This window comes from Solanum verrucosum, unplaced genomic scaffold, assembly GCF_900185275.1.
Source record: "Solanum verrucosum unplaced genomic scaffold, falcon-dt-bn FXZP01000279.1, whole genome shotgun sequence".
NCBI classification, from domain to species: domain Eukaryota; kingdom Viridiplantae; phylum Streptophyta; class Magnoliopsida; order Solanales; family Solanaceae; genus Solanum; species Solanum verrucosum.
Window position 1 is genome coordinate 301909 of NW_026020289.1, and position 16977 is coordinate 318885.

Consider the following 16977-nt stretch of genomic DNA (forward strand, 5'->3'; position numbering starts at 1 on the left):
ACTGTGTATATATATGTAGCTTATGTATTGATCATTCTTCTTCTTAATACAATTTTTCAATTCTAGAAACTTCTAACTAAACGCCACTCAATCAATTGCATTGATCACCATTGTTGATTAGTTTGAGCTAAAGTTTCAAGTTCATTATTTATCATTTTCACATGATATCAGAGTTGTAGATCCTCAAGGATTCACGCTAAGCTCGATTAATTCTTTTCACTGGATACTGCATCAATAGTGGGAGTGAAAATCAATTCGACTCATCCTCTATTTCTTGGTACAACAGATTCTCCAGGATCTTTTCTTATTCCTGTGAAGCTCATTAGATCTGAAAACTATTGGTTTGTGGAGTAGATCAATGCGAATTCCATTATTGGGAAAGAAAAAGCTTGTCTTTGTAAATGGAACATGCACGAAGGAAGTGTATCCTGAAGAACTTCATGACTAATAGGAAACATGCAATGTTGTGGTTTTATCATAGATCATGAACTCTGTATCAAATGATCTTCTTATTGGAATTGTCTATGCATCAAATGCACATATCGTCTGAGAGGATTTGAAGGAGAGTTTTAACAAGGTCAATCGAGTTTCAATCTAGCAACTTCATAAGGAAATCACCACACTGATGCAAGGTACCACCTCTGTCTCAATGTATTTCTCGAAACTGAAGGAGATGTGGCATGAATATGATGTACTAGTACCTTCACCAAGTTGTGGTTGTGAAAAATCGAAGGAGTATGTTGAACATTTGAATCAACAAAGGTTATTGCATTTTCTTAGTGGTTTCAATGAATCGTATGACCAAGCTAGGAGACAAATACTTATAAAATCAATAGCACCAACTCTAGGTCAAGCATATGCCATGATAATTCAAGATGAAAGTCAATAGATTACTGCAACAAATACGGCAGCTAAGACAGCTAAAAAGGTGGAATCCTTGGCACTACAAGCATCTTGTATGGCTTTTCAAGCAGGTTAAGGTAGAGATTTAAAGGACGGAACCAACAATGTGATTATTGCAAAATGAAAAGGCACACCAAGGAAAACTGTTACAAACTTGTTGGTTATCCACCTAGAAAGTCTTATGGAGGTGGTAAAAACTCGAAAGATTGGAGAAACAATGGCAATTTTGAAGGCTGGAGACGAAATGCAAACAATTCTAATAATTGGAAAAAGGATCAATCACTAGTATGAATCACGTTGATGCTACTTCTTCATCAAAGGCCACTGGAAGAGATCACTTTTATAAACAGGGACTACCTTATAATTCTTTTTCTGATGAACAATACAAGCAAATCTTAGGCTTGTTGAACAGGGACACATGAGATCGTCATCATGCTAATATGACAAGTATTGTTACTTGTATGATTTCTATGTCTTATTATCCACAAGATGAATGGATCATTGACTCTGGAGCTACACATCACTTTACTGGCAACAAAGAGTTATTACAAGATTGTATTAATATAGATGTTTCTAAGAGGGAAAAAGTGCATTTACCTACATGTGAAAAGGTAGAGATTACTCACACAGGAAATGCAAATTTGTTTGGGAAAGAGGCAATCCATGGTGTGTTATATGTTTCTGAGTTTAGGTTTAATATGTCATTAGTGTCAAAAGTGACTGAAGAGATCTCTTACTTTGTCACCTTTTTTCTTGGTTTTGTGTTTTCCAAGACATGTCCAATGGCATTATGAAGGGGATTGGTAGAAAGAAAGGAGGATTATACATGATTGATGCAAGGACAGAAGGAAAATTCATGACATCTGGACTAAAGGCAGCATACATGACCAATAAAAACAACAATAACCTTTAGCACATGAGGTTAGGACATCCTTCATCCATAGTTATGTAGAATATTCCAGAGTTGCATAAGTGTACTAGAATTACTACAGATAATGGCTATGTCCATTGGCAAAGAAAATTAGATTACAGTTTCCTATTAGTATGTCTAGATATAATTTTCCATTCCAACTTGTACACATGGATCTTTGGGGATCTTATAAGGTGCCAAATTATGATAAGAAATAGTATTTTCTAACTATTGTGGGTAATCACTCTAGATTTACTTGGGTTTATTTGTTGCAATTGAAATCTGAGGTGATTGTTGTGCTCAGACAGTTCTTACATATGATTAGAAATCAGTTTGGAAAGATGATTCAGGTGTTAAGGTCAGATAATGGGAGTGGATCTTTTTACTCCAAATGTGATGACTTATTGTTGTCCTTAGGCATAGTACATCAGAGTAGTTGTCTATATACTCCACACCAGAATGACACTCTAAAGAAAAAACATAGGCAAATTTTGAACATAGCTAGAGCTTTGAGGTTTCAAGAAATGATACCTCTTAGATATTGGGGATTGTGTATCCAAGCTGTTGTATATTTGATGAACAGATTACCCTCTATTGCCATAGGAGGAGAGACACCATATGCACTACTCTACCACAAGAAATCATCACTTACTTATTGAAGAGTGATGGGGTGTCTTTATTATGCCACTAACCTAGTAAAAGGAGAAATTTGGACCAAAAGTTAAGGTTGTTGTCCTTCATGGTTTTTTAGAAAAATAGAAGGGCTACATTCTTCTTGATATAGGCTCAAGAAATTTGTTTGTTAGTAGGGATGTGGTGTTTATAGATACCATTTTATCATTTTCATCCTCAGCATCCACACTCAGCTCTAAATGTGATATAATTCAGTCAATCCCTACTGATGAAGATGATTGTTTTTTGCCTTCTTCACCCTCAGAACCAATTCCTGACATGCCATCAGTAGAGTGAAGAGATCATAAAGTTATTCAAAGGTCTTATTATAATGCCAGTAACACTGACTTCAGAAGTGTTACAACTCCTAGTAATGATGATGCCAAGAATGATGTAGTTTGGGTGTCATAGGGATTGAGCTTACGCGGACCAAGAGGCTTGGACCACCTATCTCAAATAGAGAACTATGGAACCCATCGCAACCTGCCTTATAAAAGGATTTTGCAAGTGATTGTTCTAGTGATGTTAGAAGATCCTCAAGAAAGGTATCTAGACAACCTATCTGTATGAAAGATTATGTTAACACATCCAGGTCCAAAGCTAAATGCAATACTTGTTTGTATCCATATATTTCTATCTATCCTATGACAGTACCAATACTAAGTACCAAAGTTATCTTGCCAAATTCTCATCTTTAGCAGAGCCTCAATGCTTCAAGGAAGCTGCCAAAGACAATCGACAGGTTGAAGCCATGAAGCTGGAAATTAAAGCCCTTGAAGATAGCAACATATGAGATATTGTAGACCTACATGAAGGGAAGAACACAGTGGGCTCTAAATGGGTCTACAAGATCAAGTTTCAAGCAAATAGAGAGGTGGAAAGGTTCAAGGCTCAACTGGTTGCAAAGGGATATAGTTAAAGACAGGGTCTTGACTATCATAAAAATCTCTCTCATATAGTTAAGATGGTCACAGTCAAATATGTCATTGCTCTTGCAGCATCTCAAGGATGAGATTTATTCCAGATGGATGTCTTTAATGCATTCCTCCAAGGTGACTTATGTGAGGAAGTTTACATGAAAATGTCTGAGGGTTTCAGAAGTCAGGGAGAGAATAAGGTATGCAAATTACAAAAGTCACTATTGGGCTTAAACAAGCATCAATGCAGTGAAACATTAAGCTAACTGAAGCATTAGTTGGCAATGGTTTCATTAAAAGCAATCATGATTATTCTCTTTTCACAAAAAGAAAGGATGCGAACATTGTTGTTATCTTAGTCTATGTAGATGATTTGTTAATAACAGAAAGCTACAAAGATATGATTAAAGATGCAAAAGAGGCATTTCACATGCAGACAGTTCAAAGTAAAAGACTTAGGAGAACTTAAGTACTTTCTAGGATAGAGGTACTAAGATCTAAGTCTGGAATACTATTAAATTAGAGGAGATATCTATTGGAACTATTATCATAGATGGGACTGAGTAGATAATCCCTCAGCTACACCTATAGAGACCAAGGCCAGGTTAACCACTACAGAGGTTGATAAAGCAAAAGGAAACCAAGATGATACATTACTGACACATGTTAGTGCTTATCAGAGGTTGATAAGAAAGTTATTATAACTAACCATTACAAGACCATATATCAATTATATTGTGCAAATATTGAGCCAGTTCATGCAAGGACCTAAACAGTCTCATTAGAAAGTTGTCATTAGAGTAGTGAGATACTTGAAACTTGCACCTGGGCAAGGCATTCTCATGAGTTCACTACCTAGTCAGGAGCTCACATGTTGGTGTGATTGGCAGCGTGCCCAAATACTAAGAGGTCTGTGACAGGCAATTTGGTGAAGTTTGGGAGTTCATTAGTGTCCTGGAAATGGAAGAAACAACAGGCAGTATCAAGAAGTTCTGCAGAAGCAGAGTATAGAAGTATGGTTATAGCTATAGCTAAAATTACATGGTTGTTAGGTCTGTTTCAAGAGTTGAGAGTAAAAGTGACTATTAATAGTGATAGTAAGGTTTCCCTACAGATTGCCTCCGATCCAATATTTCATGAGCGTACAAAGCATATTGAAATAAATTGTCATTTCATCCGAGACAAAATCAAAGAAGGACTCATTAAGACAACGTATATAAGAACTGAAGATCAACAAGTTGATGTACTGAGTAAAGGATTAATTAAAGTGCAACATTTGTATTTGATTAGCAAGCTAGGAGTGTTTAATATTTTACACCCTCCTTCTTGAGGGGAGTATTAGCATAAGGTAGTTTTCAGGTTGTTAATTAATATTGTCATAGTTAGTTAGATTGGCGGTTAATTGTATAGCTGGCATTTTGTTAAGTGCAGATGTTTGAGTCGGTTAGATTAGACATTCCACTGTGTATATATATGTAGCTTATGTACTAATCATTCTTCTTCTTAATACAATTTTTCAATTATCGAAACTTTTAATTCAATGTCTCTCGGTCCGTAGCATTGATCACCATTGTTGATCAATTTGAGTTGAAGTTCAAGCTCATTGTTCATCATTCTCACAGTTACACATATACAATTCGATAGACATACAAATGCAAGTCACATCTCTCCACTCTTTCTCTCTCTCCCTCTAACATATAGCTACGAATCTTAATTAGCAAACTATAGCTATGGATCCTAATTAAGTTATTTTTAGTGGCTATTTGTGAAATTTCTCCTATTTTAAACTATAGTGGTTTATCATATATACATGAAAAAATCACCCAAATACACTTCTTATTTTACGTTAGTCTCTAAAATTCCCTACCATTTTAAAAAAACTTCAAAAATCCCCTCTCGAATATATACATCACTATCCTCTCGCTGATACATCATTATCCCTCTCTGATACATACTCCCTTCTTTGATACATCTCTCACCTATGTATCCGGATGTCAAATGATGTATCCGGAAGTCTAGTGATGTATCTGAAATCTATAAATTTTAAGGGACTTTTGTAATTTGAAAAAGAGTGGGAAAATAATGTAATTATCTCTTAACACTATGTGCTTTGTTGGGTAATTTTCTCAAATTGGAATTGGCACATATTGTTCAAAAAAAATGACAATACGTAGATAACTCCTATAATTTGCTCTTCTTTTTTCACATTTTTCTCAACCCACCCCAAATCCCCTCTCCAACAATTCATCAATAACCCCTATTTTATTTGAAGTATTCCTCTATATTTGTAAAATAAGACTACCCAAGTGAGTACTTTTATTAATAATACATCTCAATTTTATATACAAGTTGTACCAGCTTTATAACTAAGGAAACATATCTTTACATTTAATTACAAATATTCTGATTTATATATCTAAGGAAACATATCCTCTGATTGTGCAATCACATAAGATCTTCCAATACTCCCCCTCAAGTTGGAGCATGAATTGTGGAAATGCCCAACTTGCCCAATGAAACTGGTCATGACCAATAGCTTTTGTGAGTATATCAATCAATTGCTTCTGTGAAGAGATATGATGAGTCATAATTATCTTTGATTGTACATATTGTCGAATAAAGTGACAATCTATCTCTATGTGCTTGGTACGTTCATGAAAAACAGGATTGGCGGCGATATGGATAGCAGCTTGGTTATCACAAAAGAGAGAAACATGTGTTGCATGTTTTACTTGAAGATCTTGTAGAAGCCGAAGTAACCAAACAATATCACTAGTAGTAATGGTTATTTTATGTGTTTTAAAAAGAATACGATTGTTTTTATGAGTCGCCACTTAAATTTAAGTTGAATTAAGAAAACCATTCATTTTCAAGAGATTGAAACAGAAATCTAATGGAAACTAAAAGAGGGGTTCGGGGTTCATATAGTGTTCTAGAAAGGGTTTTAAAACATCTAGAACACCCACTAACATGCGGTTATCCGACAATTAATTATTTGGCTAAAATGATTTGACTTAAATTAAATTGAGAGAATAAGCAGTTTTCAAAATTAAGACCATTTAAAAGAGAAAATGGGAGATATTAGGATATTACCTAAGTTAAATGCTTTGAAAATTATGTTTTAAGGTCAAAAGAAATGAACACTTCATTAATTGATTTTGGAAAAAATAGTTCAGAATGACTATCTGTCGGAGAATTAAATTGTAATAGCCTTAAACTTAATAACAAATAATAACGAATAAACAAATAATAAAGTGATAAAGTAAAGAGTGAAATTTGAGGCCAAGTCTGGTTTTCTGTCCGCCGAGGCCAGTACTTGGGCCTAATCACGTTTTGGGCCTTTGGTCCAACATTTGGTACCTGTCCTAGAAATCTTATTTTTTATTGGGCCTTAGGCCCAATTCCACCTGTCCTGGAGCCTAACAAGATAATAGCAAATAAGTGGGTTAGTCCCAAAAGTAACAAAATACAATTTTTTGATATTAAGAGTGGGCCTTTGGCCCAATCTTCTCAATTCTTTGGATATTCTTTCAACTTCGGGACCTGTTCGTCGATTTTTTATGGGCTGGTAGACTTGATGAAGGCGAAATTTAAGCCTTTATGGCTCTCCCGAAAAGCAAAGGGAAGGAGGAGTTCGTAGTGAACTCAAACAGATTTTACATGCAAACAAAGAAAGGAACGTAAGTAAATGACTTGCTATAAAGAATAATGAGACTAGACAACAATATAATATAATGGAGCACTATCGACATCAACTTGCTTTCACATAACCCATCTATTCTAACAAGTCAAATGAAACATTCCAATCTCATATAATAGACAAACTTTGAAGCCTGACCAATGTAATCATTCAAACAAAATCAAATTTTACACTCTCAATTAAATACTACTACAATAATCATATAAAAATCACCACTCTAGAATCCTTAGCATGAAATAGACATTAATATGAAATGAAATAAAGACCTTAATGCAAATGAGAGTTGACTAAAAATGTAGCTTAATTAAAGCTACTGATTTCCAACATTAACACTTATCAAAGCTATACCAAAATATATTTTCCAAACCAACTAGGAGCTAAACAAACCGACCTAATCAAACTCGATTACAAAACTGAAAATTTAATACAATGACTAACATTTCAGACTTTCAGACAGAGGTATGATGGCTAAGAGCACACTGCTAACTTAAGCCAAAGAAAAAAGAAAAGAAATTTGTACTCACATTAAGCTATAGAGAATCACAAGTTAAAAGGACACCTTCTATCACAAAATAGATACAGAGATGAAAAATAACTATATTAATGACTGAAAATTCTAGATTTTAGACAGCTTGACAACATTAAACAAACTTAGCTATGCTTATAAATAAAAGAAGACAAATGTATTCTCGACTACATTCTAAAACCGAAAACAACGAATAACAAATAAATCAGAGAATGACCAAGAAAATTTATTTTAAAAAATTGGACATAAACCGATTTGTAAGCATGCTGCTAAAAAAACACAATTCCAAAATACCAATTACATCCAAAGCAACTAAATACACAACTGTATAATACCTTCTACACTCTCCAAACACATAACAAAAGTACATATATTATTTCAACAATAAATGGGTAAAGAACAATATCAATGATCAACCAGTAAACAAACTAAACTTAGGCCGAATACAGTAATCATGAGTTCAGGAGGAGCGTGAAACAAAGAAACATGCTCTAATAGTCATTAAATCGACTGGAAAGCAAAACACACGTTACCCCTTTAGAAAAGTTAGGATGAAGAGAATGACTAAGATCCGAACATCTCATATGATATTATATCAAAATTGACAAAGGGAAGAACTCCAAAACAACACATCTCAAAATCTAATAAAAGGTTAAGTCATTTACATTGTTGAAGGCAGCGAACTGAGACGGGATGTGCAAGAATGAGCAACAACTTCGCACCAAAGGGAAATTCGAGAATCTCAAACTCGAATGATAAATCAAAATATCTGAGCCGACTTCGAACAAAGACCCTTCAAAAACTTCGGACTAGAAGATTATATTCGAATTTCTTAAATGTAAAACTTCCGGTCTTTCTTTTGCTCTTCACTATCTTTCTTCAATATTTTTTCCAACCCTTAATCAAGAACAAGAAAGGGACATAATTAGGGTTCGAATTTTTTTGGGGAGAAAAGGGTAGAATAGGAATTCAAGTTCAACCCCAAATTTGAATTCTTCTTCCCAAGGATAAGGAAAAGCTACTCGTTTGTACGAGATTTCAACCAAAATCCCCTAAAATCCAGATGAAAAGATCAAGGTGGATGCCTTAGATTGATTCACTCATCCTTGCGTTCGACGTGGTGCCCATCCACGCGAGTCAAAAATGCTGGACGTGGTTTCTATAGGACAAAATTGCAGGTCTGCTTCTGTTGTACTATCGTTGAAAGCGATGACATATTTTCGTGTTCACGCCGTGAAATCTTCTTTGTGAACATTAGAGCGTCGTTCACGCGTGAAGAGAGGGCGAGGCGCGTACAGGGTCATTCACGCGTTGGATTGTCGTGGCTCGTTTATGTCGTTGGCTTTCCATCTGGTTGTTGTGTGTTTTGACGCATTTTGGACTGAATTTAACGTTGCTTCTGCATTTCTCTATGTTGAAACTGGAGTTGGGAAGGGTCAGGAGGTGTTGGGCTCAGATTTTCACTGGGATGGAAAATAATTGGAAAAAGAGGTGGGCTGGGGGTTAATTTGAATTGGGTTGGTTTAAGAGTGGGCTGGAATATGATATTGTTGTAAGAGTTAGGCATAGGTGAGCTGAAGGAAATGGGAAAAGGCCCAAATACTAAGGTATCTTGAAGGGGTTAAAGAGGTAAAAGAAATGGTTAAGTTTGTAATAGAAAAATGGCCACGTGAATTGCAATTATGGCCAATTGGAATTCAGGATTTAACCAAACTGAGCTCGATTGACAAATATGGCTAAAATAAAAAAAATGAATTAATATGATTAATTAGTGAGCTTCTTAATCTTAACGAAATAAAAATAATTAACTTAAATATAAACTAATAACTCACAAGTATAAGTATTAATTAACTAAACCAATTAATCAACTATTTAAGTGACACTAAAATCTTTTTGAGACGATTTTCGAGTATTTGTAAAATGTGCTAATTATATACATAATTATATATAAATCATATTTGTTATTTGAAGATTGTAAAGATTGACTAGAAGTTATTTAAAATAACTTTGAAACGTATTTGAATTTTATAAAGCTAATTGTTCTAAATCGTTTGAAAATCAAGAAGCTCGAGAATTAATTATATATTGTGGAGGTCCAAAATTGGGTGTCAACAGTGGTCATAGCTCTATATTCAGCTTCAACAGAGGAACGAGATACCACAGTTTGTTTCTTAGATCTCCAAGAAATGGGTGATTTACCAAGAAACACAATGTATCTTGTAGTTGATCGACGTGTCACCAGACACCCTGCCCAATCCGCATCACAGTAAGCTTTTATAGATAGTGAACTATTCGAAGGGAATATAATCCCTTGACCTGGATTTCTTTTGAGATAGTGTAAAACTCTATAAGCAGCTTCCAGATGAGGTTGTCTTGGTGCATGAAGAAATTTGCTAATTACATGAACAACGTAGCTAAAATCTGGACGAGTGATGATGAGGTAAAGCAAGCGTTCGACAAGACAACGATATTACCTTGGATCATGACAAATTTCTCCAGAATCAAGAGAAAGCTTATGTTGTTGCTAGCTCCATGGGGAAATTAGCTGGCTTGTAACCTGTAAGTTTACTCCCTGCCAAAATATCAAGTACATGCTTACATTGACTTAGTACAATGCCTGCCAATGACCTTGCCACTTCAATGCCAAGAAAATATTTGAGCTTTCCAAGATCCTTAATATGAAATTTTGCATTTAAATGCTCTTTCAACTTGGATATGCAATCAAAATCATTTCTCGTGATGATGAGATCATCCACATATATAAGAACAACTACAAAGGAACCTCCAGAGTGGGACAATGTAAACAAGGAATAGTTTGCATTTGATTGTCGCTAACCAAGAGAAAGTAAAAAAGTAGTGAATTTATTATACCAATTTTGAGGTGCTTGATGAAAACCATACAACGATTTTTGTAATCAACACTCTTTTCTCCCCCTGTTTGGCATAACCTTGTGGAATCTTCATGTAAACTTCTTCATGCAAGTCTCCACGTAGAAAGTCATTGTTGACGTCTAATTGATAAAGTTCCCAATTTCGAACCGCAACAACCGCTAACAGACAATGAACAGTGACAAGTTTTGCAACATGTACAAATGTTTCATAAAAATCAAACCATTTAATCGAAGTGTATTATTTTGCTACCAAGCGTGCCTTGTAACGTTCAATACTTCCATCAGGTTTGTACTTGACTTTAAAGACCCATTTCGAATATATGGTCCATTTACCTAGAGGTAAAATTTGTAAAGTCCAAGTATGGTTGGCTTTCAAAGCTAAAATTTCCTTTGCTATAGCATATTTTTAATGTGTGTGCTTAACTGCTTGAGTAAAGGATTTTGGCTCATCAATAGATGAGATGGCGGTAAAAAAAGCACTGTGACTGGATAATAGTTTAGAATATGAAATAGAGTGAGATAGAGGATGTACCATTGAGTGGGAGATAGCTGATCATTTAACTGAGCAAGAGAAGGGGGCAAAACATAAACATACCCTGACAACTTATGCGAGACTTGTCGTGAACATTTACCAAGTGCAAGAACAGTAGAATCAATGCTATTAGATGCAGTAGATGGATTGATAGCTGAAGAATCACAAAAAGAAGATTCATCAAGGCTTGGTGAAGTTACTAGTAGGGGAGAAATGCTTGTGGATACAACTTCTAGATTCTCAATGACAGTACACTTCTCACTTGTGTCACAATGTCTTATGCAATTTGTTTCTTGTCCAGATGGCTCATCAAATGTAATCGGTTGACTTAAGTCGATACGCGACATCATTTTTGCTTTTTGAGAGCCTTCAAAAGGATAAATGTCTTCAAAAAATTGTACATCACGTGAAACATAAATCCTTTTATCCTCGATAAATTCTATATCCCTTTTGACCGCTGGGATATCCAACAAAAATGCAGGTTTTGCTCGTGGAGAAAATTTATTTCGAGGCTTTCTATTTAGATATCCATAGCAAAGACATCCGAAAATTCTCAAATGCTCATATGTGGGAACTTCACCAAGTAATTTCTCATATGGGGCTGTATTTTGAAAAATAGAAAGAGGCATTCGTTTAATTAAATATGCCGCAGTAAGGACATATTCTCTCCAAAACATGATAGGCAGGTGCGCTTGAAATCACAATGCACGAGCCACTTCCAGTAGATGTCTATGTTTTCTCTCAACTACTCCATTTTGTTGTGGAGTGTTTGTACAACTACTTTGACGCTCCATGCCATAATCAAACTAATGTGACAGTAAATCCTCATGCTTAAACTCTAGCCCATTTTCTGTTCGTAGGATTTTGAATCTCAATTTAAATTGTGTTTACCCAATTAAAAAAACCCGCAATAGACAAGCTTTAGTTTCTGATTTATTCTTCATGAGAAAAATCCATGTAGCTCGACTGAAATCATCAATTATGGTAAGAAAATAATGAGACCCAGAAAGAGATTGTGTCTTGTATGGTCCCCAAATGTCATAATTTTATTAAATCAAAAACATGTTTAGTCTTATTCATACTAGCGGGAAAAGATAATCGTGTTTGTTTTGCCTTACAACAAGCATCACAAAACATAGTCTTCTTTTCATCAAAACTAATAGATAAACTAGGAACTAGAGAAATACAATTCATTGGTAAATTCTCCAATCGGCGATGCCATAAACTTGCACTAACAGACTTCTTTACCATCAATGCTTGCCCCCCTTTTATCGGCTCCAAGTAATAAAGACCATTTCACTCTTTACCCCCTCCAATCAGCGTCCTTGAAGGCAAGTCCTAAACAAAAGAGTCCGGATAAAAGGTTACTTCACATTGTAAGTCATTTGTCAATTTGCTAACTGACAATAAATTAAAGCAAAAATTATGAACTTCAAGAACACTCAAGAATTAATCTTTTCCCAATGGCCACTTGGCCCAAGGCATGAACTTTCACCATATAACCATTCGGGATTTGCACTGGTGGTAAAGATGTATGAACTGCCTTATTTGACAGAGAATTTATATCATGAGTTATATGATTTGTAGCACCCATATCAACTATCCACTCCCATTTTGTCTTACCTGAAAAATTAGAGGTTGTCATAATCGTAGATGAGTTACCTGTAGATGCTCTATTGTTGCCCAACAATAATAATAGTTGTTGATGTTGAGCATGTGTCAAACTTGGAATTGGTGACATAGCCTCTTCAATAGTTACAACAAGGGTCGTACCTGCGAGTGAGTTTGGTTCCTTTTGATTTTTCTAATGCCCACAAAATTGTATTTGATCACGAAACTGCATCTGATCATTATTGGTTTGCTTGTTGTTTTTCTTGTCGGGTTTATGCTAATCTGGAGGATAATCAATCACTCTGTAGCAGTAGTCTTTGGTGTGATTAGTTCTCCCACAGTGTATGCAAGGTGGAAATTGATGTCGAACCCCATCCTCAACTTTCCTTTGTCGTGATTCACCCACTCTTGTCAGCAAGGCAGTTGCTTCAATTGTGGATATGCGATTTGTAGCAGCAAATCTCTGTTTTTCTTCTTATGCCGTGATAGCATAGGCTCTTCCTAAGTTTGGCAATGAGTCGACACTTAGTATTTGAGAACGTATAGTTGAATATATGTCATCAAGTCCCATTAGAAAATCAAAAACCTTTTCCTCCCCCTTCATGGATTGCATCTTCTTTGTTGCACCGCATTACAACCACATGTGCAAGACACAGTTAGCATGAGACCTTGCAATTCACCCCAAACAGACTTAATTTAACCGTAATAGGATGAAATAGAAGCTCTCTCTTGTTGCAAGAAAGCGATGTCATGCTTCAATTCATAAACTGTTGGTGCAATTCCTTGGGTAAATCATTCCTCTAGATTTACCCAAATTTCTCTAGCAGTTTCAACGTGTGCGGCGCTACCCTGCAATTCCATGGCAATTGCATTTGTAAGCCATGAAAGTACAATGGCATTGCATTGTATCCATGGCTGTAAATCCTGAGAGTTTTCTTTCGGTCTCTCAATGGTTCCATTAACAAATTCAGCCTTGTTTTTAGAGTGAAGTGTGTTCAAAAAATTTCGTCTCCAAGTGAAATAGTTTTCTCCATTTTCACCAAGTGGATTGGTAACAAAAATCAAACCTGGGTGGTCTGATGGATGCAAGGAATAGGGAGAAGCGTTTGCGACTTTGGGTTGAGGCAGACTCGCTAGTTCATTAGTGTGGCCTTTAGTTCCCATGGCTGGAAAAAAAAATTCTCATGATCTTTTAAGACGCTTTTGATACCATGTAAAATAAGATTACCCAACTGAGTACTTTTATTGATAATACATCTCAATTTTATATATAAGTTGTACCAGCTCTATAACTAAGGAAACGTATCTTTACATTTAATTACAAATATTCTGATTTATATATCTAAGGAAACATATCCTCTGATTGCGCAATCACATAGGATCTTCCAATAGTATTCGAAAAGGATGACAGATCAGCGAAAGCTTTCACTTTTGCCACATTTTTCGACCATGTATATCATTATGTATCACACACTTATTTTGATGGATGCACACAAATATACATATGATACACAGATATGCATTCAATATATACATAAATATATTGCCAAATATACAATGTTATATATCTTCTGGCAAGAGATTTGTATACACCATTATATGATTTCTGATCATGGCAACAGCTGAAAAGAAGTATTCCTATATTGCATAAGTCTTATCTTATTGATGCAAACAATAAAATGAATATGGAATATTTGGCAGCTAATTAGACAAAGATTCAGGTTGAATGCTTATGAAATGTAGTTTTTTGTGTACTTCGAATGTTGTATATAAAGTAGACATACTGCTATGCTTCAACAATACTTGTCGTTGCAATCAGAGAGTTTAGAATAATTCCGTCATCGATATCTATCTCTTATTTCATATATTCTCAAAATTTCTCTCTACAATGTGAATTACTCTTGATTTTTAGGTGTATAACAGTGTGAATACATTATCTATACATAGTTATATATTGTTTATACATGATTATACAAAATAGATATATAATTTATAATGTATAATACAGTATAAAAGTGTATATATATATAGTTATAAACTGCAAAAATTTTCCGAGAGTCCAACGTAAAATTGCAAATCATGCCAATTTGTTAAGAACTTTACGAATTTCTTGAAATTTGACTTTAATTTACTAAGATATCTACGTATTAAATTTAAATTCTATATTTCATAGTCAGGATATACTAATTTTACTGGCGATACATACGACATCTTCATTGAAATGAATTCCACATATTTTATTCTTAACAATAAATTTCTGATGGTAAATATGGGTCTTAAGAGAGTCTAAATGTGTGCCAAAGTCCAAACTTAGAAATCTGATGGTATCGCGGTTTGGTTATTTAATAGTATTAAACATAGGTTTATTGGATGATTTTGTTGTCCTAAAAAATAAAAAATAAAATTACACAATTTTTCATAATTTTGTTCATCAAATTTTTATTTCGTGCAAGTAGGGTAAAAATTAATATTCATGGTTATCGAAGCAGTTGAATACCCTCTACATGAAGAAATTCTTTATTAAGGAGGCAAAGGAACTCCAAAATTTTCTCAGGATAATAAGTTCAAATCTTATCCATTGGTGTGATATTTTTTAATCCGTCGTATAAAATCTCAGCTCCGTATTGGGTTCTGTACATAACTACCATGTGGCAAAAGTACAAAGATTATTTCTATATCACGATAAGTTACAACAACAAAGAACATCCGCCAGCGTAAAGAAAAAAATTGTGCCAAGTACGTATTTCAAATTAACACATGAAATCTTTGTCAAAATATTTAAATAAATTTGCTGTCCTGTTTGATATGTTATAATAACTATAAGTTAATAAAGAAAAATAAGTGTTAAGAGTATTAATTTTGTTTGGTAATTTAGCAAATTTAATTGCACTAGTTCGAAAACAGCCTCTCTACCAGGAAAAATGTATGCATACACACCATTCTCCCCAAACTCCATTTGTGAGATTATACGGAGTATGTTGTTGTTGGAATTAAGCAAATTCAAGAAGACAAGTAAGAAATATTAAAACGTGGTAACAGTTGAATCATGAGCTAATCCATTGTGATTAATTTCTCAAACCGCCAATTTATCACCCCTATATGTGATTTACATTTTACACTCTTCAGGATATGTACTCAAAGCCGAGGAGAATATGATCATGGCCCAAAGAATGACCTGAATTCCAATTAGGTACTCTCACAGTTTTAAGGAATGTACACAAACATGGAAGCAAGAGTTTTCCATGGCTCCATCAAACTTGATACAAAAGCCAAATAATGTTGTTTGCAACAAATTTTAAACATATGGAAAATAAATAAACCACAAAAATAAAATATGAAGAAACATAATTTTATTCATCAAGATAGCGGCTACAATCCTGTTCCTCCCTTGATTCTCCTCTCCTAAGATTTATCCATGTTTTGAGGTATTTCTCGAACTAGGATGATTTAGATTTGACCTCTATATGAATATTCCATGTCTTTTGTGGAATATATCGAGGTCTTGATCTCTTTATGAAATTTTTGAGATGCCTTTTAAGAGAATTTAGTACCATTTATATAGGCATAAACTAGGGTTTAGGGTTGAGTAGCCTCCAAGAATCCTAATTTGAGTTGAACACAATTAGTAGAGTCCCAACTAGAATTGAACACATCTCGTAGAGTCCCACAAAATTTCAGTGTCTACAAATGCATTGACTATTGAAGTACAAGACGACGAGTAGTTGATGCACTCTGCAGTAATGGCTATTGAAGAAACTACTACTACAGCATATTCAGTGTAATGCTACAAGTGGGATTTGGAGAGGAGGTTACATATGCAACCTTACTCCTACCTTGAGAAGATAGAGAGGGTGTTTCCGATAGATCCTCAGAGCTATTAAAGAAACTATGATCATGAATACGATAGATTCTACATTGAGATTCTTCAAAGCTTATAATTATATATGCCTCAAATTCCAACGGAGTTGGAGGCATCAGTTGGTATATAGGTTTCTGAGACCTAATCCGAATCGGAAGATAGCACAGAGGATCAAACACGAATATGAACCAGGAAAGAAAATCAAGCATTTATCCTCACCTGCACGCTTAGTTTGAGAAATTGATCACAGGAAACTTACCAGACCACTGTCCCAAAATCCGTTGCATTGTGTAGGTAAAAGCCACTTCTCCTCATCACAACAAGTCTCATCAACATCAACTATCAACTCAACACAAATATGAATGCCTACAATTCTATCACCTCTGCTAAAAGGTAAGCACCACAGCTTTCAACTGAATAAGCACTTTTGTATGATTTTAAGTATAATCTGCATAG

The 16977-nt window shown here is 34.8% G+C and overlaps 1 protein-coding gene across 1 annotated transcript; it reads right to left on the reverse strand.

The window, feature by feature from the left end:
* Positions 1–13454: 13454 nt before the first annotated feature.
* LOC125834366 (uncharacterized) lies at positions 13455–13826 on the reverse strand. Its single transcript, XM_049513519.1, has one exon. It carries the CDS (start codon positions 13824–13826, stop codon positions 13455–13457), a length of 372 nt encoding a protein of 123 aa, XP_049369476.1.
* Positions 13827–16977: the final 3151 nt, after the last annotated feature.